This window comes from Typopeltis vanoorti, chromosome 2, assembly GCF_054136105.1.
Source record: "Typopeltis vanoorti isolate ZY-2024b chromosome 2, IOZ_Tvanoo_1.0, whole genome shotgun sequence".
Taxonomy (NCBI): domain Eukaryota; kingdom Metazoa; phylum Arthropoda; class Arachnida; order Uropygi; family Thelyphonidae; genus Typopeltis; species Typopeltis vanoorti.
In genome coordinates, this window is record NC_143550.1 from 4,741,428 (window position 1) to 4,767,120 (window position 25,693).

Genomic DNA, 25,693 nt, shown 5'->3' on the forward strand with positions numbered 1-25,693 from the left:
GCAAACTTTGTTTGCTTACACTTGGGTAAAGGATTAAACAAGAATATAATTTCTTGGCAAGTTTAATTTAAGCATCGTTAAATGATCATCATTGACTGGTGTAATAATACCACTACTTGACTTATTGGAAACTTGAATGGCTGAAAACCATGTTTGGATTCCAGAGCATAGTTCCAGTTATTTTTTTCCCTCCATTTTTTCTAGTGTGCAATATGAATGGTGTGTTCAGAATTAGGTCAGGCATTGTGGAGAGACCTGACATTTTTTCTTTTTCAGGATACAGCTTAGAAATGGTTATTCTACAAACCAGCTGCTACTATATTGCCAGGTGTGCTTGAGAAAGAAGTTCAAGTTGTAGTATGAGAACACTGTGAAGGTCAGAAGAGTTCTGTGAAATTATTTGTGTATACAGCTGGTAAGGAATCTTACTGTATTTCCATATCCCTTCCAATTTCAACCCAACTCAACTACTATGAAAAGTCAAACAGAGAGAAGTTAATTACATGCAAAAAAAAGCAAACCTCCCACTTTCAGATTGACTTTCCAAGTATACGTTTCTTAGCAAATTATACTTGCCAAAAAATTATATTCTTGTTTAATCCATTACCCAATCATAAGCAAACAGTTTGTGTGTGAAGTACCTTCAAACTAGGTTATTTTTATGTAGACACTGTTGACTCACATCCGTTGCCTCAGTATCCCATAAGGTGAGGTGTGAGAGTATTGGACCTGGTCATAGGATTGCAAGAGCTATCCATAACCAAGGTGGTCACATTGCCTTCAATTGTAAAATATTAACCATGCAGTCTTGACCTGGGAGATTGTAAAACATGCGAATATTCTGTCAAGAAGGGATACATGTGGAACTACTAGGCAGGTGATTATCACAAGCTTAGGAGAATGCTTGAATCTGTGCCACGGCATAAAACCCTGAAAGGGAAGATGTTAGTAGTGCATAGGAGATAGTTAAGGGTCATCTAGAGTATCATCATCATCATCATCAAATTATGATGTAAAAAAATTACATCATTACTAACTTCCTATCTACAATTTTCATCCAAATCAGTCTGTTACTTGTCAAGACTCCAACATTATCAGATCTTATATTTCTATCGTCTAAGGCACTTTGTACCGTATCAATCCACCTATATCTTGATCTTCCTCTGGGTCGTTATGCTGCCAACCTGGCAGAGAACACTTGTTTTGCTAATCTTTCCTCGCCCATTCTGTTTAAGTGACCATACCACCTGAGATTAGCTCTGCTAACAAATTCCTGAATGCTGACAATGTCAAGTTCTTTCCTAATATCCTCGTTTTTAATATGATATTGCCATTGATGCCATCTGTTCACGCCTACAATCTTTCTCAGGACTCTCATATCTGCAGTCAAGATAGTCTTTGGTAAAGTGTTTTACTTCTGACCCAGCTCTCAGATACATAAATTAAAACCGGTTTGAACACTGTCTTGTATACAGCTAATTTAGTGTTCCGACTAATTTCTCTCTTATTCCATATGAATTTATTCAAATGACTTCCCACCATACCAGCTTTGCTGATTCTGTTGTCTATTTCTATATTTAATTTACCATCTTCAGTAAAAATCGTGCCTAAGTAGCTGAAATGTTTTACTTGTTCCGCAGGTTCTCCATTCACAACACAGTTGACATTTTCAATGATTCTGCCTGTTTTCATTGTCTTTGTCTTTTTATTGCTGACCTTCATACCATATCTATTACAACAGTTATTCAATTTAGTCAAGGAATCTTGCAGACTCGTAGTGGATTTATTGATAAGTATAACATCGTCCGCATAAAGCAAAGAGCTAACATTAACATCTTCAATTTTGATATCATGTTTAATACCACTTTCCTTCATAATGTGATCCATATAGATAATGAATAACAGAGGGGATAATGTACATCCTTGTCTCACACCAGATTTAACATTAAACCATCTTCCTGTACTTCCTTCAATTCTAACTGCTGAATTTCAACTCAAATAAAGACTAAGTATTGCTTGATGTAATGCCCCATTGACACCATATAACTGTAGCGTATTGAATAGCTTCTCTCTTGGCACCTTGTCATATGCCTTTTCCAAATCGACAAAACTTAAGTACAGATCTTTGTTATATTCCCATGCTTTCTCGACTATTTGTTGTAAAGTGAAGATCTGATCCTGACAGCCTTTATTTGGCCTGAATCCAGCTTGTTCTTCACCAAGCTTTTCTTCCACAATTCTTCTCAACCGTTTCTCAAGTATACTTGCATAGATCTTGCCAGGAACACTCAGTTGGGAAATACCTCTGTAATTCTCACATTCAGTTTTATTTCCCTTTTTATATATGGGTTCTATGAGAGCTCTACTCCAATCATCAGGAATTCGTCCCTCTGTCCAGGCTTTCTGAACTATGCAGTGCAGCCACTGTAAGACTCTTATACCACCATACTTCAGCATTTCTGTTCGAATATCATCTACTCCTGCTGCCTTTCCACATTTCAAGCCTTTGATAGCGTTTTCTACTTCAAGTATTAATATGTATTCCTGACTGCATGCCTGGTCAGTGTTTTTTACCACTGTGCTGTCATCACTGCTTGTTTCATTTAACAGTTTTTCAAAGTAATTACTCCATACTTTAAGGATAACTTTTACTCCCGTTTTCATGTCACCTTTATCATCTCTAATTTCTTTTACAGCACTCTTTCCTCCATTCCTAAGCTTCGTTAACAACCTCCAGAATATTTTGCCACCTTTTGATATTTATTTTCTATATTCATGCCAAAGTCCTCCCATGACTTTTGTTTAGCTAGTTTTACACAGTGTTTAGCATTCTTGCATTTGTCTCTGTTTTCTCTAAGAGCACAAGCTGACTTTTTTGACAGGAACTTTTGATATGCTTTCTTCTTTTCCTTCACTGACTCTTTAACTTCCTGTGTCCACCAGGGAGTTCTGATTTTTTTATCCTTGCAGACAACCTCACCACATGCCTCTCTGGCAGAATCAATCAATGTTTTCTTCAGAGTTTGCCACTGAATCTCCAAGGTTTGTTTCCTGTTCTCAAACTCTTTCATTTTTTCTTCAATAACTTTGTGTATTTTAGTCTACAGGTCACATCTGAGAGCTGTTCGACTTTTATTTGCTTTAAAACTTTCTTACGTGTTATTCTTTTCAATATGAAATTCAATTTTATCCTGCTCAAGACTAAATAGTGATCGCTTCCAATTTCAAATACTCTGTACACTCTTGTGTCCTGCACCAAGGAGAAAACATCACTATCAACAATAACATAGTCAACGAGACTTTTCTTATTCCTTGCCTCTTCTCTCCATGTGAATTTGTGCACATTTTTATGTTGGAACATGGTGTTAGTAATAACCAGTCCATGTCCTGAGCAGAAATCCAACAGATATTTGCCATTATTATTAGCTTTGCTCTTTTCTCCAAATTTTCCCAAAATATTTTTGTGTCTCACAATCATTTCCTACTCTGCTATTTAGATCCCCAACAAGGACCAACTTTTCCTTTTTCATGGTGTCAGTTGCTTTTTCTAAAGCCTCAAAAAATTCCTCCACTTCTACCTTAGTAGAACCTTCTGTGGGACCATAGGCACAAATAAGTCTCATTGTCCAGTTTCCCATTCTCATATTTGCCCACATTACTCTACTTGAGACTGACTGCCATTCAAGAAGAAATTGTCTACCTAAGGTGAGGAAGGTTAATCAGGCAGGAGTTAGATGAATGAGTAATATCATTAAGTATGAGCTGTAGAAAAAGAAAATGCTGTGGAGGATATATCTGTGAATGGGTTTATGGAGAGGTTTGATAGATTGTGTGGATAGTTTTGGTCTCCCACGATGAGTCTTTGGACTCCATGGAGAAACCCATACAATAATAATAACGCAAAGCACAATTCCTTTTGAAAGGGAAAATATTGTTGTGCATTGTAAAGAAGATTGGTTTCTACCTTTATTTAAGGTCTCATTACTGAGAGTCAGACCAACAAAGATACCAAAGTTTATTAACAACTGTTGGATTAAGAGTGATTATTGAGGCTTGCCCATTGTGGACTAATGACAGTAAGTTTTTAATATATATATTTAAAAAAAGAATACTTTTCAGTGAGATTTTTGGATGTTTGTCACTAGATGTTTATTAGTTTATCTACTTCTAGGTTGCAGACCACAAATGACTTGAGATACTATTGAGCCTCTGTCTCCCCATGTTAGACTTTGCAGTGAGTTTTGAAAGCTTCTCTCTTCAGTATGGTTTTGGGACATTTGTATTTTGCAGAATTCTCACTTGTACACCTTGGAAGATTAATGGGTTAGGTTGGATTTGAAGAATTTTGTCACCCTTTCACATAGGAAAGTTTTGATATTGTGGATACTGGCTTCTCATTGAAGCTGTATGTGTCATATGCACCATGGTGCATTGAACTCACTTCATGAACATTTGTTTTGGATGAGCTGTAGTTTAACATTTGAATCTGTTGTGTGACTCCAGGCCCGTGAGGCATACTTGAGAACTGGCCTGATCATCATCTTATATAGGAGTAGGTTATTAAGTTCTGTGCTTAGCCTACTACACCAGGTTAGTAATGGATATAGACATCATATTCTGCTAATTGCTTCTGAGAAAAAACGATTAGCAAATCCTTTTATCTAGTTGTACCCCTAAATATTTGGTTACTGGTTGCCATAGAGTGCCAAACACTGCCATCGCGTTGTCTGGGGATACTCATCTTCTTATGAATAGCATTAGAGTGTTCTTGTGTGGTCAGATTTTTTTTTTTTTTTTTAAAGTCGCATTACCAACATTTTTCTGCCACAATTCAAGAATGAATCTCTACAACACTCAACTCTACAAGACTGCCATAAAATCCTTTAGTTTACAGATAAAAGCTCTCCTACATGCTCTAGAAATAGTGGTAGACAACATACCACCAAATCCACTTCCACCATTGTAATCATACATACCAGCATTTAGCTTTTCTTTCAGCAGGCTATTGAAATTTTCCACTCCTGCAATCATCTACCAGCAGCTCTTTGAAACTCATAAATGAACTACTCTGATTTTGAACCATCTGTTACACAGATGGTTCAAAATCAGAGGACCTAGTGGGATTTTCTGCCATCTTTCTAGACAACATTATATATGCACAAATCCCACTAGAAAACAATGTAACAATTACATCAGTAGTGTATGTGATAGAGCTTGCACTAAAATACATTAGATTCTTTTGCTACCAAAGGTGCATAATACATTCAAACTTTTAAAGCTTTCTTCGGGTAATAAGTCTAGAGCTGCAGCAACATCCAGTGCTCTCTCAAATTCAACACCATCTCTTTCAGTTATGGAAGCTACACTTCGCTGTACATCTGCTGATACTGTAACAAGGTAAGCTCATTTCCCAAACATCCACCATATGTCTGTATCTTACACAGGTTATCTGATATAAATTCTTATCCCATTAGCATTTGTCTTGGCACAGGGAGATTGATAATAGGCTCTGCCAAATTAAGCCTGAAATTAAATTATGTCAGTCTGCAGGATTTAAACAGAGAAGGTTGTTCCTGCTTAGCTGAACATTGGTCATAGTCATCTTATGCACTTCTTCCTACAGAGAGGTGAACAAGCATATGTGTTCATTTTGGGACTCAGAACTATTCATCTCACTTATTTTAATTGACTGCCCTTGTTTAGCCAACAAGTGCAGTCATTATTTTAGCTCCTTTTATAATTGGTCTGAGCCTTACACACTTAGGCAAATTTTATCAGACTCAATTGTCACTGTGATATTTAAGTTTCTAAGAGTATAATCTTTACCACTTTATATAGATTATATATTTATTAGTCTAAGTTATTGTAAATATGCATTTAAAATATACTTCAGTTTCATGTATGTTTCATGAATTTTAATACTTTTTTATACTGTTACATTTGTTTTTCTACACTGATTTCATACTGTGTTATTATTTATTAAATAATATACATTTTTAGAAATGTTTCATTTAGGATTATTATTTCAACTTTTATAGTTTTTAGAACTATATAAGCCACTTGTTTATTACACTTATTTTGTCACGGCATGACAGTAGATGTACTGTTAACCCCAAAAGCACACAAAATAGAAGAACATTGTGTGAAGGATACATACATCTTGTAGGAATTTTTTTTTTATTGATACTGGCATTCAGTTGTCATTCTGCCTTATGGAATTTAGCTTATTGTGTTCCCACTGTTCTGCACTGCGCAACTGCCACCAAAATTCATGCAGACTGTATAATGTTTTTTGCACTCCTGAAGTGTTTGGCATTTACATGCTTGTGCCCACTGTAGACTCCAGGAGCAGAATTCTGTGAGATTATCTGCTGTTTAATCTCATTCATATTAGGGTACAAAGCAGTTTTGCATTCTGATACATTCCTTTACATACTGCTGTTGTATATATTTGCATTTGACCAATTATGTTCTTGTAACCAGCTTGGCAGGTTGCAAGTATTGTGTATCATATGATCTGACCAATTGCAAACATCGAGCTTGTTGGTTGAATGTTTTCTGACAGTTAGATCATTCTTGGATGACTGTACATGAACATCACAGCAGCCTATTAATTTTTATGATACCTGCATGTCTAACACACCAACTATTATACCACACTTATAGTTGGTTTGGTTACTGTATTGACTACTGTTGTGTTGTGCCTAAACATTGTGGCTATTTACTATGTCTCCCTAGACACTCATGACTGCTCTGACAATGTGTGTTTGAAATATGTGTGGAATCCATAGATAATGGGTATAATTGGTAAACTGATTACTCAGTGTATGTAATTGCCATCATAAGAAACCAGCAGTTTTGAAATGTTTACCTTCCTTTTTCACCCACAGGAACTGGATGCTTTTATTCAGAATACTGCAAGAGAACATGGTGATATTCTGGAAGAACACAGATTACAGTTTGAAGCTGAATTGACTTCCCAAAAAGCTGATATGTTTTTGCTAAAGGATAACATTACAGCACAATCCCAAAATTTAGTCCAAGAACTACAACTCAGAAAACAACACATAGACACTTATTTTACCAATGAATTAATAAAAGAGCTTCCTACTGGTGAGTATATATTTTCAAAAGTAGATTTGAATATGTATGGTATAATACAAAGACTTAATCATGAACTTGCAGTAACCTTGAGATATACGAAATAGCCAAACAAATAGAAAAACTTTTACCTGTGAAACTGATAGATTTGCTTCTGATATAGTTGCACAGATTATTATTTCTATTTCTTGTTCATTGTATAAATCATGAAGAACAGTTTAATGTGTCAAACTGGCCAATTTTGAAAGTTTTGAATTATTATATCTACATGTGCACTAATAAGAATCCTTTTCTTGCAATAAATCATCACTATTTAAGTCGGTAGTGAAATTAGACATGGTACTTAATTTCATTTACTTAACCTAACACTGAAAAATTGCTGATGATATAAACAACAGTTTTAATGGCTGATAGCATTTATCACTTGATGTAGAATATCTCTTCATTGAAAAACAATAAATTAAATATCCCTTTTACAAATTCCAAATGAAGAAGTGATTCATTTTAATACCGAAGTACATATAATACTTTCGTAGTTCCTTTGTGTTTTCACAATACTTCAGTTTGTCAGTACTGTGTGATGTCTCGGGGGGGGGGGGGTATTCTTGTGTGTATAGTAATGGGGGAAGGAAGAGAAAAGTAATGATCTGCAGGTTGAACTTAACTATTGAGGATCTTCTTAAATTTGATCTTTAAGAAGTCGAAACTTGTATTCTGTAGATTTTCTATATAACGTAGCAAACTGAAATTTTTAACTTGCTAGATCATAATTTACATTTCCTATTGTCAGCAGTTGCAATAATAATATGTATATATAATATATTCTCTCTCTCTATTTGTCATGTATTGAAAAATTTCCTTTGTGTGAATCTTATAAAATCCCTTTAAGTTTCTATCGTGTCCACTCTTTTGTGGATGTTAAGAGGTGGAAATATTACCTCTTATATAAAAAAATAGTTTTGACTTCAAAGAAAAAAATTCAAGAGTCTGAAATAATGGTTTCTTTTGATGTAGTGTCTCTTTTTACAAACATACCACTTCAATAAACTCTACAACTTTTACAAGGTTTCCCTAGTATGACATCATCAGAAAGGTCACAAGACCTATAGCACACTAGTGGCATGTGTGGACAAGAGGAATAGAAGAAAGAAGGATTTAAGTTTACTATCAGTACTGGTTATTTTACTTGGCATAGTAAATTATTTCAACAAATTGAGGGTACTGTGATGGACAGTGCTATATCACCTGCTTTAGTTGATTGCTTTATGGAGCATTAAGAGGATTGGATTTCTAACACCATTTCTTCTCAACTTCCTATTTGACTATATTTTGTGAATGATATCTTTGCAATTTGTTCTCGCTCTTAAACTAGTTAAAGTTTAAGTTTTAAAGAGAAGACTGTTGTCAGATTCATACTCAATAGTGAACTTAATGTGAATGTACAAGAATTTAATTTTGTCCAGAAATTGAAGCCAGAAATCTCACTCTTAAACTAGTTAAGTTTAAGAGTGAGATTTCTGGCTTCAATTTCTGGACAAAATTAACTTCTTGTACATTCACATTAAGTTCATTATTGAGTATGAATCTGACAACAGTCTTCTCTTTTTGAATACTCTAATACATCTTACCTCTGCTGCTAATATTGATTTTTTTTAGTTTACAGAAAGCCATCCTTTACAGGCAGATATATCCATCCACCTTTATATCATCCTTCACAAAATATAAGTATTGTCAAAAACCTTGTACACCGAGCGCACACAATGTGTTCTTCTGAGTCTCTCCTATAAGAAGAATTAAATAGAATAAAACTTACTCTAGTACTTAACGGATACAGCAAAACCTTGATACAGAACATATTTGATAATTATCATCCTTCATCCAGATTGCAATCTGATGTTGATAGGAGCAGCATACGCTACCTTAAATGACCTGAACAAATAGCAAACACTTCACGAATATCTGTATACCACTTTCAAATCAGCCTGGAAGTTTTCTTCTTTCTTACCACCTGTCTAAGATATATCATCACTTCAATCCTTGCTTGGTGTTATTCAAATACCCTGTTCTTGTTTCTGTTGTTGCTACTTTGTATATATTGGCCATTCTGCTATGATTAGAATCAAAGAACATGAAGATATATAAGATTTCTGGAATCAGGGTTCAGGCCCACTTCTCATACCATTGACACTAGACACAGAGTTCATTGGAACTGAATCAAGATGCTGCACTACAATAGATTTAAATTTGTTCATCTGTTTCTTGAATAGTGTGAAGGCCTACACCACCATCCTAACCTTAATCAAACAGATCATATGCCTATCTCCAAGTTTTGGGAGGTAATTATTATTAACTATTTATAAAATTTTATATATATATATATATATATATGTGTGTATATATATATATATATATATATATATATATATATATATTCATTTTTCTAAATTAACTGACTTAAACCCAAGAATTATAACACAATGACATTTTTTGAAAAAATGCAACATGTTTCGTCAAGAATGACTTCTTCAGGCGATAAGAACATAGAAAGATAATAAAAGACACTTAAATTAACATTGACACACTCTAAAACTATACAATTATAAAGCCATAATATTTTACTGTAAATTACAGTTATTATGAGCTTGAACTACAGTCCGAGTTAAAGTTCTATTGTTGTACACCTGTGCATGTGTGGAGTCACGCGATCTCCAGTATCTAATAGTAGAGTTGAAAGAGTCAGCCAAATTATAGCTAAGATTATTATTCAAATGAAAAGGGACTAAGGTGATTTCCTTTGACTCGACAATGCGGCGCTCTATTTCATCATGGCAGATGTGTAGGTTTGAAGTCAATGTCCAATTTATTTCATGTTGGTGGCCTTCGTTGTTCGTGTTTATTGAAAGCAGGACATGGCCCGACAGAGCAGTTGCTCTGGTTCTCTTATAAGCAATGTCTCTCTGATGCTCTTCGAGACGTAGTAAGATAGATTTCTCTGTCTGCCCATAGTAAGGCTTTCCGCATTCAAAAGTGACCTTGTATACACCTGGGAATTGTAGAAGGTTGTGAGGTTGTTTATAGTTTTTGAAGCGTGATATTATTTTTGGCAGAGTTGAGAAGCACATTTTTATGTTAAACTTCTTGAGAATTCTGCTCAGCTTTTTGGATAGTGTGCTGATGTATGGCAAGACGATATGACCTTTGGAGTCGTCCTGTGTCTCTACGTTGTTACGTTGACGGCGGGATAATTGGTTGTTAATACTTTTTAGAGAGTAGCCATTGTTTTTAAAGGTCCATTTAAGATGTTGTAGTTCCTTTTTCAGTTCTTCTTCATCTGACAGTACAGATCTTGCACGATTCGCTAGAGTTGATATAATACCCAACTTTTGCGCTGGATGGTGATGGGAGGACGCATGCAAATATCTGTCTGTGTGTGTTGGCTTTCTAAAAATAGAGACTTTAATTGATTCAGGCGTCTTGGTGAGTTTAACATCTAGGAAGCAGATGGAACTATTTTCTTCAATCTCCATAGTCAATTTTATATCTTGATGGCGGTTGTTTAAGTGGTCGAGAAACTTGTGAAGATTCTCAGTACCATGCTCCCATATGAGGAATATATCGTCCACATATCTAAGCCAAATTTTTGGTTTTAAAGTATAAGAGGAGATCGCCTTTTCTTCAAAGTCCTCGAAAAAAATGATGGCTAACACAGGAGAGAGAGGGCTTCCCATAGCTAATCCTTTGACCTGTTTGTATAGTTTACCTTCGAATTCAAAATAGCCAGAGTTTACACAGTGAGATAACAGAGAGAACATTTTATTTGAAATCTTGTTTTTTAAAATATGGAGAACGTCCTGTGTCGGAACGTTGGTAAAGAGTGCTACCACGTCAAAGCTCACCATGATATCAGAAGATTTTAGTTTTAGGTCCTTTATTTTAGAGACAAAATCTGTTGAGTTTTTAATATAAGAAGAAGATTTTCCCGCATAAGCTTTTAACGATGACGCCAAATATTTGGATAACCTGTATGTGGGTGAGTCAATGCTGTCTACTATAGGTCTCAGTGGATAGTTTTCTTTGTGTACCTTCGGGAGGCCATATAACCTTGGAATGAGGGGGTGTAAAGAGCGGATGGAGAGCCGTGTATTCCGTGGAATTTCTGTGGTCTTTTGTAGGAGATTATTTGTTCTATTGTATATTCTTGTTTATGTAAATATGTAAATTATTCTTGTTGGGTCTCTCTCAATTTCCAAATAACTATCTGAATTTAACAGTGCTAAGATTTTTTCTCGGTAGTCTATTTTATCTAGAACTACAGTTGCATTCCACTCTACGTCTCGAAGAGCATCAGAGAGACATTGCTTATAAGAGAACCAGAGCAACTGCTCTGTCGGGCCATGTCCTGCTTTCAATAAACACGAACAACGAAGGCCACCAACATGAAATAAATTGGACATTGACTTCAAACCTACACATCTGCCATGATGAAATAGAGCACCGCATTGTCGAGTCAAAGGAAATCACCTTAGACCCTTTTCATTTGAATAATAATCTTAGCTATAATTTGGCTGACTCTTTCAACTCTACTATTAGATACTGGAGATCGCGTGACTCCACACACGCACAGGTGTACAACAATAGAACTTTAACTCGGACTGTAGTTCAAGCTCATAATAACTGTAATTTACAGTCGAATATTATGGCTTTATAATTGTATAGCTTTAGAGTGTATCAATGTTAATTTAAGTGTCTTTTATTATCTTTCTATGTTCTTATCGCCTGAAGAAGTCATTCTTGACGAAACATGTTGCGTTTTTTCAAATAAATGTCATTGTTTTATAATTCTCGGGTTTAAGTCAGTTAATTTAGAAAAATGAACATATCCCAACCACGAGTTAATAGTACGTTTCATCATTTCCCTTCTGACGAGGGTAATTGTGCACTTACGAAAGCATATCAGAAGACACTAAAGAGCATTGGAATTAATATCAACAGACTCATCTTCTTGAAGAAATGTAAGTTTTCCTCAATTATTCCAAAGTTCCTACAATTTAAAGAAATCATTACTACAGAAAGAGCGCACCGTATTTACACTAGAGCTAAACTTGAACTGTTAACAGAGAGGATTTACATTAGAGAGTTGAGTACACAACCTGCATTACATTATCAAAACTTAAACAAACAAAAGCTAATCAGAAAATTCAACTTTCTCAAGTCAAAACAAGAAAGATCTACCTTAAATAATTGTCATGGCAGTCTTAAGAATTTGGTGATTAACAAATCGTCATACGTGCTAAGTCCCGATGAAGAGCAAATTCTCGAAAAAGGCCTAAACTTTGTGTTAGCACCAAAATGCATCCCTAAAGAATTACTTTTAACTAAGTTGGAGAAGGCAGCTTCGCTACTTCCTACCGCAAACGCGAGTTTACTTCGCATCGAAGCAATTCTTGCAATCAACGACGCAAAACCTCCTTCTGATAATATATCCCCTAGTGAGGGATTTAAAAATCTACGGATTAACAAGGACATTGTCATCTTAAAGGCTGATAAGGGGAATGCAACTGTAGTTCTAGATAAAATAGACTACCGAGAAAAAATCTTAGCACTGTTAAATTCAGATAGTTATTTGGAAATTGAGAGAGACCCAACAAGAGAAATATACAATAGAACAAATAATCTCCCACAAAAGACCACAGAAATTCCACGGAATACACGGCTCTCCATCCGCTCTTTACACCCCCTCATTCCAAGGTTATATGGCCTCCCGAAGGTACACAAAGAAAACTATCCACTGAGACCTATAGTAGACAGCATTGACTCGCCCACATACAGGTTATCCAAATATTTGGCGTCATCGTTAAAAGCTTATGCGGGAAAATCTTCTTCTTATATTAAAAACTCAACAGATTTTGTCTCTAAAATAAAGGACCTAAAACTAAAACCTTCTGATATCATGGTGAGCTTTGACGTGGTAGCACTCTTTACCAACGTTCCGACACAGGACGTTCTCCATATTTTAAAAAACAAGATTTCAAATAAAATGTTCTCTCTGTTATCTCACTGTGTAAACTCTGCCTATTTTGAATTCGAAGGTAAACTATACAAACAGATCAAAGGATTAGCTATGGGAAGCCCTCTCTCTCCTGTGTTAGCCAACATTTTTTTCGAGGACTTTGAAGAAAAGGCGATCTCCTCTTATACTTTAAAACCAAAAATTTGGCTTAGATATGTGGACGATATATTCCTCATATGGGAGCATGGTACTGAGAATCTTCACAAGTTTCTCGACCACTTAAACAACCGCCATCAAGATATAAAATTGACTATGGAGATTGAAGAAAATAGTTCCATCTGCTTCCTAGATGTTAAACTCACCAAGACGCCTGAATCAATTAAAGTCTCTATTTTTAGAAAGCCAACACACACAGACAGATATTTGCATGCGTCCTCCCATCACCATCCAGCGCAAAAGTTGGGTATTATATCAACTCTAGCGAATCGTGCAAGATCTGTACTGTCAGATGAAGAAGAACTGAAAAAGGAACTACAACATCTTAAATGGACCTTTAAAAACAATGGCTACTCTCTAAAAAGTATTAACAACCAATTATCCCGCCGTCAACGTAACAACGTAGAGACACAGGACGACTCCAAAGGTCATATCGTCTTGCCATACATCAGCACACTATCCAAAAAGCTGAGCAGAATTCTCAAGAAGTTTAACATAAAAATGTGCTTCTCAACTCTGCCAAAAATAATATCACGCTTCAAAAACTATAAACAACCTCACAACCTTCTACAATTCCCAGGTGTATACAAGGTCACTTTTGAATGCGGAAAGCCTTACTATGGGCAGACAGAGAAATCTATCTTACTACGTCTCGAAGAGCATCAGAGAGACATTGCTTATAAGAGAACCAGAGCAACTGCTCTGTCGGGCCATGTCCTGCTTTCAATAAACACGAACAACGAAGGCCACCAACATGAAATAAATTGGACATTGACTTCAAACCTACACGTCTGCCATGATGAAATAGAGCGCCGCATTGTCGAGTCAAAGGAAATCACCTTAGACCCTTTTCATTTGAATAATAATCTTAGCTATAATTTGGCTGACTCTTTCAACTCTACTATTAGATACTGGAGATCGTGTGACTCTACACATGCACAGGTGTACAACAATAGAACTTTAACTCGGACTGTAGTTCAAGCTCATAATAACTGTAATTTACAGTCAAATATTATGGCTTTATAATTGTATAGTTTTAGAGTGTGTCAATGTTAATTTAAGTGTCTTTTATTATCTTTCTGTGTTCTTATCGCCTGAAGAAGTCATTTTTGACGAAACATGTTGCGTTTTTTCAAAAAATGTCATTGTGTTATAATTCTTGGGTTTAAGTCAGTTAATTTAGAAAAATGAACATATCCCAACCCCGAGTTAATAGTACGTTTCATATATATATATATATATATATATATATATATATATATATATATATATATAGGGTGGTGCATAAGTAACTGAACATGCCATAGAAAGGGCCCATCTTTATGAAGCAATTGCATAAGTTTTTTTTAGCATCACCAGATGTTTTTTTTTTTTTTATTGGTTATGAGAAACCACAAATAAATGCCTTCCATTTTTGGCTTTACACTAGCTATATACCAGATAATGAATAACAGAGGGGATAATGTACATCCTTGTCTCACACCAGATTTAACATTAAACAATCTTCCTGTACTTCAATTCTAACTGCTGACTTACAACTCAAATGAAGACAAAGTATTGCTTGATATAATATCCTATTGGCACCATACAACTGTAGCGTTTTGAATAGCTTCTCTCTTGGCACCTTGTCATATGCCTTTTCCAAATCGACAAAACTTAAATACAGATCTTTGTTATATTCCCATGATCCTCAACTATTTGTCGTAAAGTGAAAATCTGATCCTGACAACCTCTATTTTGCCTGAATCCAGCTTGTTCTTCACCAAGCTTCCCTTCCACAATCCTTCTGAACCATTTCTCAAGTATGCTTGCATAAATCTTACCAGGAATGCTCAGTAAGAATGTGGGAATTACAGAAATACCTCTGTAATTCCCACATTCAGTTTTATTTCCCTTTTTATATATGGGTACTATGAGAGCTCTACTCCAATCAACTGGAATTCATCACTCTGTCCAGGCCTTTGGAACTATACAGTGCGAAAACAATGGGGGCCTTGTTTAATTGGGCGATGCCCCATCCAGCATGAAATTTTGTAACATTGTACCATCGTTTTATATTGTGGTTTAAGCCAATAAGAATACAATTTGGTCTGCTAAATCCCAAATTTCCAGCCCATCCTTGTTCGTTCAGTATCCAGATAAATACCTGACAGTACATCACAAGAAGGTGGGGATTGGACATTAGGTCAGAAGCCCTTGTCAGTTTTCCACATTTCTTTAAAGGTTATGTGGAGGTCTCCTCTCAGTTATACAGCTTTGACCCTTAATCACATTTCAACTAATATCTAACATCCTTTTAGAAAAATATAGACTTGTATCATATGATCTATCTTGCTTCTCTCTCTCTCTCTCTCTGCCAGTGTCTGCAGTTTACATACTCTCAATCTTTCTTTGTAATTCTTTGCAGCCATTCCACAGAACTCAGAACACCAAATCAGTGTTGGCCGAGTGGTTAGCGTATCCGCTCTCCAGCCAAAAGGCTGTGGGTTCGATTCCTGCCATGGGCATGGGTGTTTTTTAATATAGTGAAACTTGTCGAGTATCCATAACTATAGAATAACACATATGCCACAATAAATAACTTTGTTTAATGTAAATATTTTGTCTTATGAATCATAACACATAATCAGTACAGCTTCTTCTGTCCACTGCTGGAGATGAAAGTCTACCCCATGGTGTTTCAGAGAAATCGGTTTTCTGCTTCTCATATCCATCTCACTCCTGCAATTTGTTCCAGTTCATCCTCCACTTTCTTGTCGGTCTTCCTCTTTATCTTGCTCTATCCATTGTTCTCCACTCTATTGTTTTTCTAGTCCATCTCCCATCTGGCAATATGGCCAGCCCATCTTCACTTAGCCTGTTTAATGTATTTTACAATATCTCTGACACCTGTGTGAGATCTTATCCAGGTATTTGTCTTCCTATCTCTTAATGTTATTTTTAGCATACGTCTCTCCATGCGATGTTGTGTTGTTCTCAGCTTTTTGTTTAGGGCATCTGTTAAAGTCCATGTCCCCCCCCCCCCCATATGTTAGGACAAGAAGTATGCACTGGTTGAAAGCTTTCCTTTTTAGACTCATAGGGATGTCACTGGGGTGCTTAAGGGTCAAAGCTGTATAACTGAGAGGAGACCTTCACATAGCCTTTAAAGGAATGCGGAGAACCGATCAGGGCTTCTGACCTAATGTCCAATCCTCACCTTCTCGTGGTGCACCCTGTTGGGTATCTACTTGGATACTGAACGAACGAGGATGGGCTGGCAATTTGGGATTTAGCCAACCAAATTGTATTCTTATTGGTTAAACTAAAATAAAAAATGAAGGTACGACATGACAAAATTTCATGCCGGCTGGGGAGTCGCCCAGTTAAACAAGGCCCCCGTTGTTTTTGCCAGGGAACCAGGGCGAAAAGTCAGCTACTGGAATAAATCTGAAAACAAACCCCAACTCAACATCACCAGAGCTAAAGATCGGTAAACATAAGAAGCCTGAATGGCAAAGAAATGGAGCTAGCTGAGGAATTAGATAAGTACCAGATCGACATAATAGGGGTGACTGAAACAAGAAAGACAAAAACTGGTGAGATCTTTCTGAGCAATAAATACAAAATGTTATATTTAGGAAATAACAATCAAGGAAAAGAAGGAGTAGCCATAGTATTCAACACAAAATACAAGGCTAATCTTCTTGAATGGCAGTCAGTCTCAAGTAGAGTAATGTGGGCAAATATGAGAATGGGGAACTGGACAATGAGACTTATTTGTGCCTATGGTCCCACAGAAGGTTCTACTAAGGTAGAAGTGGAGGAATTTTTTGAGGCTTTAGAAAAAGCAACTGACCCCATGAAAAAGGAAAAGTTTGTCCTTGTTGGGGATCTAAATAGCAGAATAGGAAATGATTGTGAGACATACAAAAATATTTTGGGAAAATTTGGAGAAAAGAGCAAAGCTAATAATAATGGCAAATATCTGTTGGATTTCTGCTCAGGACATGGACTGGTTATTACTAACACCATGTTCCAACATAAAAATGTGCACAAATTCACATGGAGAGAAGAAGCAAGGAATAAGAAAAGTTTCATTGACTATGTTTTTGTTGATAGTAATGTTTTTTCCCTGGTGCAGGACACCAGAGTGTACAGAGGATTTGAAATTGGAAGTGATTACTATTTAGTCTTGAGCAGGATAAAATTGAATTTCTTATTGAAAAGAATAACATTTAAGAAAGTTTTAAAGCGAATAAAAGTTGAGCAGGCTCTCAGATGTGAACAGTAGACTAAACTACACAAAGATTATTGAAGAAAAATTGAAAGAGTTTGAGAACAGGAACCAAACCTTGGAGATTCAGTGGCAAACCTCTGAAGAAAACATTGATTGACTCAGCCAGAGAGGCATGTGGTGAGTTTGTCTGCAAGGATAAAAAAAATCAGAACTCTCTGGTGGACACAGGAAGTTAAAGAGTCAGTGAAGGAAAAGAAGAAAGCGTATCAAAAGTTCCTGTCAAAAAAGTCAGCTTGTGCTCTTAGAGAATACAGAGACAAATGTAACAAAGCTAAACACTGTGTAAAACTAGCTAAACAAAAGTCATGGGAGGACTTTGGCATGAATATAGAAAATAAATATCAAGAACGTGGCAAAATATTCTGGAGGTTGTTGACGAAGCTTAGGAATAGAGGAAAGAGTGCTGTAAAAGAAGTTAGAGATGATAAAGGTGACATGAAAACGGGAGTAAAAGATATCCTTGAAGTATGGAGTAATTACTTTGAAAAACTGTTAAATGAAACAAGCAGTGATGACAGCCCAGTGGTAAAAAACACTGACCAGGCATGCAGTCAGGAATACATAACCATACTTGAAGTAGAAAAAGCCATCAAAGGCTTGAAATGTGGCAAGGCAGCAGCGGTAGATGATATTTGACCAGAAATGCTGAAGTATGGTGGTATAAGAGTCTTACAGTGGCTGCACTGCATAGTTCAGAAAGCCTGGCCAGAGGGACGAATTCCCGATGATTGGAGTAGAGCTCTCATAGAACCCATATATAAAAAGGGAAATAAAACTGAATGTGAGAATTACAGAGGTATTTCCCTACTGAGTGTTCCTGGCAAGATCTATGCAAGTATACTTGAGAAACAGTTGAGAAGAATTGTGGAAGAAAAGCTTGGTGAAGAACAAGCTGGATTCAGGCCAGATAGAGGCTGTCAGGATCAGATCTTCACTTTACAACAAATAGTCGAGAAAGCATGGGAATATAACAAAGATCTGTATTTAAGTTTTGTCGATTTGGAAAAGTCGATTTGGATATGGTGTCAATGGGGCATTATATCAAGCAATACTTGGTCAGAAGAGCTGGGTCAGAAGTAAAAGACTTGACCAAAGACTAGAGACTGCAGATATGAGAGTCCTGAGAAAGATTATAGGCGTGAATAGATGGCATCAATGGCAATATCATATTAAATACGAGGATATTAGGAAAGAACTTATAGCACCATGCTGGCCAGACAGGTTTTGCCTCACAATAGTGTAGGATGAAATGACAGCAAAATAGGAAAGATTCACCCCTAGCCCATTAATACTCTACTAGCATTGGGGGAAGGAGCAAGAAGAGAAGAGCAGGGATGGTCCACAGATAATATAACAGACGTATATTACATGAAGTAAGGCATGGTCCAGCATCAGATACCTCGGTTTGCCACACCCGTACTCAAAGTGAGCCCCTGAGGAATTTGAATGTATACAGTCATGTTCATGGATTAAACCTACTGGACTGAAATTAACATTGGTTAAATTAAATTAAAATATGATAGCAGATAAATTATTAAATACAATTGAGGATAGCAATTTCCCAAACTTTTCAATAGTGAGATAGTCATTCTGATTACGATTATACCTATGAAGTAAGGCTTCAGCTCTCTCTTTATATAAACCTTCATGTTTATATGTGGATCTTAGTAGCATTGGTGATTTGCCATTGGATCCTGTGGTTAGCATTTTTGATTCCATGTTGTGCAAGGCCAGATTTGTGAGGTTTGATAAAGTGGATATGGTCTTGATGTTCAGGGATACATTTATTTATAGATCTTCCTATTTGTCCAGTAAGACAAGTTACACAAACATGGTACTTGGTATATGCCAGGTAGCATAATTGGTGAGAGTTTGTCTTTTGGAGAAGGTAGCAATGAGATGGAATCCACAATGTCCATTGTCCACTCAGACTTATTGTGAATTCTATGAGCAGTTCCACATATAATATATCAAGATTCCTATCTAACCTTCTCTTTCCCATCACTAGTCACTCAACCTCTTCATTAAAAAAAAAAATCCATAGAACTTCATACAATGATAATAGGCATTAAACTGGCAGGTGCAGACATGTTAGTAAGCTTTGACATTGTCTCTCTTCACTAATATCCCTCACAAAAAAACAGTAGAATTGATAACCCAAAAATTTCCACCAGACATAATAGAATTATTCAAATTTGCAATCACATCAAGTTGATTCTCATGGAAAGCTAAAATATATAAACAGGAAGAAAGAACAGTAATGGGTTCACCCTTATCATCTAACTTAGCCAACTTTTTTTTCTGGAACACCTAGAAGATTGAATTTTTGCTCTTGACCCAAAACCAACAATGTGGGTATGCTATGTTGATGATATCTTTACAGTTTGGAGTCACACAGATCCTGAACTCTTCTCATTTCTACAAAAAATCAAGATCCTACATCCTCATATCAAGTTCACACTAGAAAAGGAATCATCAAAAGGTATTTCCTTTCTTGATGTACACATCCAGTGCAAACAAGATGGATCCATTTCCACTTCTGTCTACCAAAAACCAACTTTTTCAGATCGTTATATCCATAATAAATCAGCTCACCATCCTCTCAAAAATATTATTATTATTATTATGTGACACCTTTAGGGAGTCCAAAGACTCGAGGGAGAGTGTGCCAACAGCATCGAATGATTGAACCCCTTCCAACTACTAACCACACTAAAAAACTTGCTTAACATTTTGCAAGCCATTAGTAGCAGAGGCTCTACCAATCGACTAACCTTTGCTGATATCATAAAATCTTTAGTAGCCAGAGCACACAAAATTTGTTCTTCTGAAGAATCTCTAAAACAAGAATTGGAAATTATCAAAGAAATGGCCTTTCTAAATGGATATAATCCAATAAAACCAAAAAATAAAAATAAATAAATAAATAACCACTTGCCTACAAATCAACCCGGGCAAGAAGAAGCCCACAGGGCTCATATACTATATATTAAAGGCATCTCTGAATGTTTGGTAAAAATTATGAAAAAATACAAACTCGTTGCAACCTATAAATCCATCAACCAAATTCACTTTTTACTTTCTCCAAAAGACAAACTTACACCAACAATGCTCCCTGGCATATACAAAGTACCTTGTTCTTGTAAGTTATCTTACTATGGACTAATAGGAAGATCTATAAATGAACATATTTCTGAATATCAAGATCGCATCCGTCTCATCAAATCTCACAAATCTGGCCTTGCACAACATGGAATCAAAAATGCTAACCACAGGATCCAATGGCAAATCACCATGCTACTAAGATCCACATATAAACGTGAAGGTTTATATAAAGAGAGCGCTGAAGCCTTACTTCATAGGTATAATTGTAATCGGAATGACTGTCTCACTATTGAAAAGTTTGGGAAATTGCTATCCTCAATTGTATTTAATAATTTATCTGCTATCATATTTTAATTTAATTTAACTAATTAACATTACAGGCGTAGACTTCTGCGGCTAATTGGTTCAAAAGATATATTTCAGTGATTACACCACATTTTTTATTATTCAGTTATACAAAATACTGAAATAATAGTTCCCGACAAGTTTCGTAAATCGTAGGATTTACATCTTCATGGGGTAAATAGTATAACTTAAAGTTTAAACAAGAGAATTGATAAATACAAATCATAACCGTGTGGCTATTCATAAACTCAAATAACAGAATGCAGATAAAAAACGTTATTGATGTTGAACAATACTGGACGATGTCACGTGTTCTTGTTCATACAGTCCAAGCTCAGATTGAGGTAAATTTTTTTATTAGAGCTGACCACACTTGATGGAGAATTAAACCTTGATTTTTATTGCATTGGGGGTGGGTGTTTTAGCATATTAGCAGCTTCTTTAAATTTTCTTATATAACTGTTGTTTTCTATGTATGACATCATCGTTTTTTGCCAGAGTACATCGTGTCCAGTGGAAGTGGTATGAAAAGCAAGACCCGTTTTTTGTTCTGTTTTGTATTGTACGTCTTTTTGGTATTCAGCCATGCGTATTTCTCCAGATCTTCCTGTCTGTACTACGTAGCAAATCCTGCGAGAGCAATGGATTTTGTAGACTAATGGTTTTTTAAGAGGATGATGAGGTGGTTTTGGTGGATGTAGGAATCTTGAGATTTTTTCATAGTAAGGAAGGCTACTTTTATGTTGTGTTTGTTCATTAATTTGGCTAGCTTATCTCTAACATTTTTGATATAAGGAAGTGAGATTGCGTTTTTGTGATCCTGTTTTATTGTGTTGTTAGTTGGAGGCATTTTAAGGATTCTCTTGATGGTTTTTGTGTCATAACACAATGAAACTGGATTACAAAAACGCAATCTCGCTGCCTTATATCAAAAATGTTTCAGATAAGCTAACCAATGAACAAACACAACATAAAAGTAGCCTTCCTTCCTATGAAAAAATCTCAAGATTCCTACATCCACCAAAACCACCTCATCATCCTCATAAAAAACCAGGAGTCTACAAAATCCATTGCTCTCGCGGGATTTGCTTGTAGGGCAGACAGGAAGATCTGGAGAAGTATGCATGGCTGAACACCAAAAAGACGTACAATACGAAACAGAACAAAAAACGGGTCTTGCTTTCCGTACCACTTCCACTGGACATGATGTACTTTGGCAAAAAACGACGATGTGATATATAGAAAACAACAGTTATATAAGAAAATTTAAAGAAGCTGCTAAATGCAATAAAAATCAAGGTTTAATTCTCCATCAAGTGTGGTCAGCTCGGACTGTATGAACGAGAACAAGAACACGTGACATCATCTAGTATTGTTCAACATCAATAACATTTTTTATCTGCATTCTGTTATTTGAGTTTATGAATAGCCAGACGGTTATGATTTGTATTTATCAATTCTCTTGTTTAAACTTTAAGTTATACTGTTTACCCCCTGAAGATGTGAATCCTACGATTTACGAAACTTGTCGGGAACTATTATTTCAGTATTTTGTATAACTGAATAATAAAAAATTTAAATTAACTAATATATGGAAGCAAAATGTGGACAATAAAACAAAAAGACAAACAAAGATTAATAACAGCAGAAATGAAGTTTATGAGAAAAACTGCAAAGTATACCCTATTTGATCACAAAAGAAACAAAGAAATTATGAAAGAATTAAACCAAGAACTAGTAATAGAAAAAATTAAAAAATATAAACATAAATGGATGGAACACATTCAAAGAATGAAAACAGAAGGATTACCAAAGCAAGCCTTAAAGTACAAGCCATTAGGAAAAAGAAAACCAGGACGTCCTCTTAAACGATTCACCGATGACTTCTAAGGCTGGAACAGGTCATGCTAGGCCTAAATCCTTGATATGCATGATGATGATTAACTAGTGTTAATTTCAGTCCAGTAGTTTTTAATCCATGAACACGACTGTATACATTCAAATTCCTCAGGGACTCACTTTGAGTACAAGTGTAACAAACCCAAGGTACCTGATGCTGGACCATGCCTTACTTTGTGTAATATACATCTGTTATATTATCTGTGGACCATCCCTGCTCTTCTCTTCTTGCTCCTTCCCCCAATGCTAGTAGAGTATTAATGGGCTAGAGGTGAATCTTTCCTATTTTGCTGTCATTTCGTCTTATGCACTATTGTGAGGCAAAACCTGTCTGGCCAGATACCCTCCCCGCCATGAGGACAATGTAAATGATGAATCAAGTAGGAAAATTACATACTGGCTCATTCATCACCCAGCATAAAAAAGGGATGCATCCTGGACTTAGGCAGAGGGTCTAGGTCGAAGAATATCAGTAGGAACATGTAACTCAAAATACATACTCAAAGGTATGTATTTTGAGCATACCTGGGCTATTTACATGGTGAAAAGTTCCCTCTTCATGAAGCACTAGTATACTGTGTTTACTTTTAGGCGTCATGCAAAGTCTGGAAACAATTAGGGGTGTCTTTAACAGGAATAAATGTAAAAATGCAATATCGGTGATATTGCTATTCGGTGGATGAGCACCACACACCTTGCACACCTGGAATATTCGTTCCTGATATATCTGTATATATATATATACGATAAAGAGCCAAGAGGCTATTTTTTTCCGGCAGCGTAAATTAAGTTAAAGGGATAATAAATCCCTCAAAATATTTTTAAAGCCATACGAAACTCGGAGATCGAAATCTAAGAGTTTTATGCCGAAGAACTATCGGCGAGTCCAAGCGTAAGTCAACACTTGGGTGGTACGACACTAGGGCAACTCGGAGCAAAGGTGGAGCAATCTCCATCACTATTCTTAATATTTTCTCATAATTAAAACGCAGCTCCTAGGAGCTGTATTACTATTTTACATTATGAGGAGAGGTCACTACCCAGACCAGTTTCAATCTTTATTGAGGTCTCATCAGGGAGTAGGTAGACCTGGAAATACCAAGGTTTAAGTGAACTGAACTTACATATACTCCTGCTAACGAATTGCCAGACCGGTGTACCCATATATTATTATTACTACGATAAAGAGCCAAGAGGCTTTTTTTTTCTCTGGCGGCATAAATTAAGTTAAGGGGATAATAAATCCCTCATTATTTTAAAGCTGGATATGAAACTCTGAGATCGAAATCTAAGAGTTTCATGCCGAAGAACTGTCGGCGTCCAAGCGTAAGTCAACATCTGGGTGGTACAACACTAGGGCAACTCAGAGCAAAGGTGGAGCAAGCTCCATCACTATCCTGAATATTTTCTCATAATGTAAAATGCAGCTCCTAGGAGATGCATTACTGTTTTACATTATGAGGAGAGGTCACTATCCAGACCGGTTTCAACCTTTATTGAGGTCTCATCAGTGAGTAGGTAGACCTGGAATACCAAGGTTTAAGTGAACCGAACTTACATATATATATATACACCCCTACTAACGAATTGCCAGACCAGTGTACCCGTATATTATTATTACTACGATAAAGAAAAGAGCCAAGAGGCTTTTTTTTTTTTTTCAGCGGCATAAATTAAGGGGATAATAAATCCCTCATTATTTTAAAGCCAGATACGAAACTCGGAGATCGAAATCTAAGAGTTTCATGCCGAAGAACTATCGGCGAGTCCAAGCATAAGTCAACACCTGGGTGGTTCAACACTAGGGCAACTTGGAGCAAAGGTGGAGCAAGCTCCATCACTATCCTGAATATTTTCTCATAATGTAAAATGCAGCTCCTAGGAGATGCATTACTGTTTTACATTATGAGGAGAGGTCACTATCCAGACCAGTTTCAACCTTTATTGAGGTCTCATCAGTGAGTAGGTAGACCTGGAATACCAAGGTTTAAGTGAACCGAACTTACATATATATACACCCCTACTAACGAATTGCCAGACCAGTGTACCCATATATTATTATTACTACGATAAAGAAAAGAGCCAAGAGGCTTTTTTTTTTTTCAGCGGCATAAATTAAGGGGATAATAAATCCCTCATTATTTTAAAGCCAGATACGAAACTCGGAGATCGAAATCTAAGAGTTTCATGCCGAAGAACTATCGGCGAGTCCAAGCATAAGTCAACACCTGGGTGGTTCAACACTAGGGCAACTTGGAGCGAAGGTGGAGCAAGCTCCATCCCTATCCTTAATATTTTCTCATAATGTAAAATGCAGCTCCTAGGAGATGTATTGCTGTTTTATATTATGAGGAGCCTGCTCTTCTTTTTAAATGCCACTGAAAGCCAGTGTGGGGTTGGCTCTGGAAAATCCTCAATTGACCATACACTCTATCAGAAATTTACTAGAAAGGCACAAAGATAACAAAAAAAATCTCTGCACCTAGTATTTATTGACCTTGAAAAGGCTTTTGCTCGTGTTCCATGGAGATTAATGTGGCAAGCACTGAGATCACACAAGATCTCAGCTTATATCTATTAATCGTCGGAATATCACACACAACCAAAGTAATATGCCTAGCTGGAACCAGCAAAGAATTGGAGATCAGAGTGGGAGTACATCAAGGAGTAGCACTAAGCCCACTTCTGTTTTTAAATGGGCCATGGACTATCTTACAGCAAACATTAGATGACTTGCA

The 25,693-nt window shown here is 36.3% G+C and overlaps 1 protein-coding gene across 3 annotated transcripts in view; it reads left to right on the forward strand.

The window, feature by feature from the left end:
• LOC150108792 (kinesin-like protein KIF11-B) overlaps positions 1 to 25,693 on the forward strand; it is a 706,328-nt gene that overhangs the window by 625,353 nt on the left and 55,282 nt on the right. For all 3 annotated transcript variants that reach the window (XM_090403242.1, XM_090403252.1, XM_090403263.1), the window contains exon 23: positions 6,891 to 7,113. In XM_090403242.1, the coding sequence (XP_090259368.1) occupies positions 6,891 to 7,113 (223 nt within the window). The remainder of the gene's footprint in view (positions 1 to 6,890; positions 7,114 to 25,693) is intronic.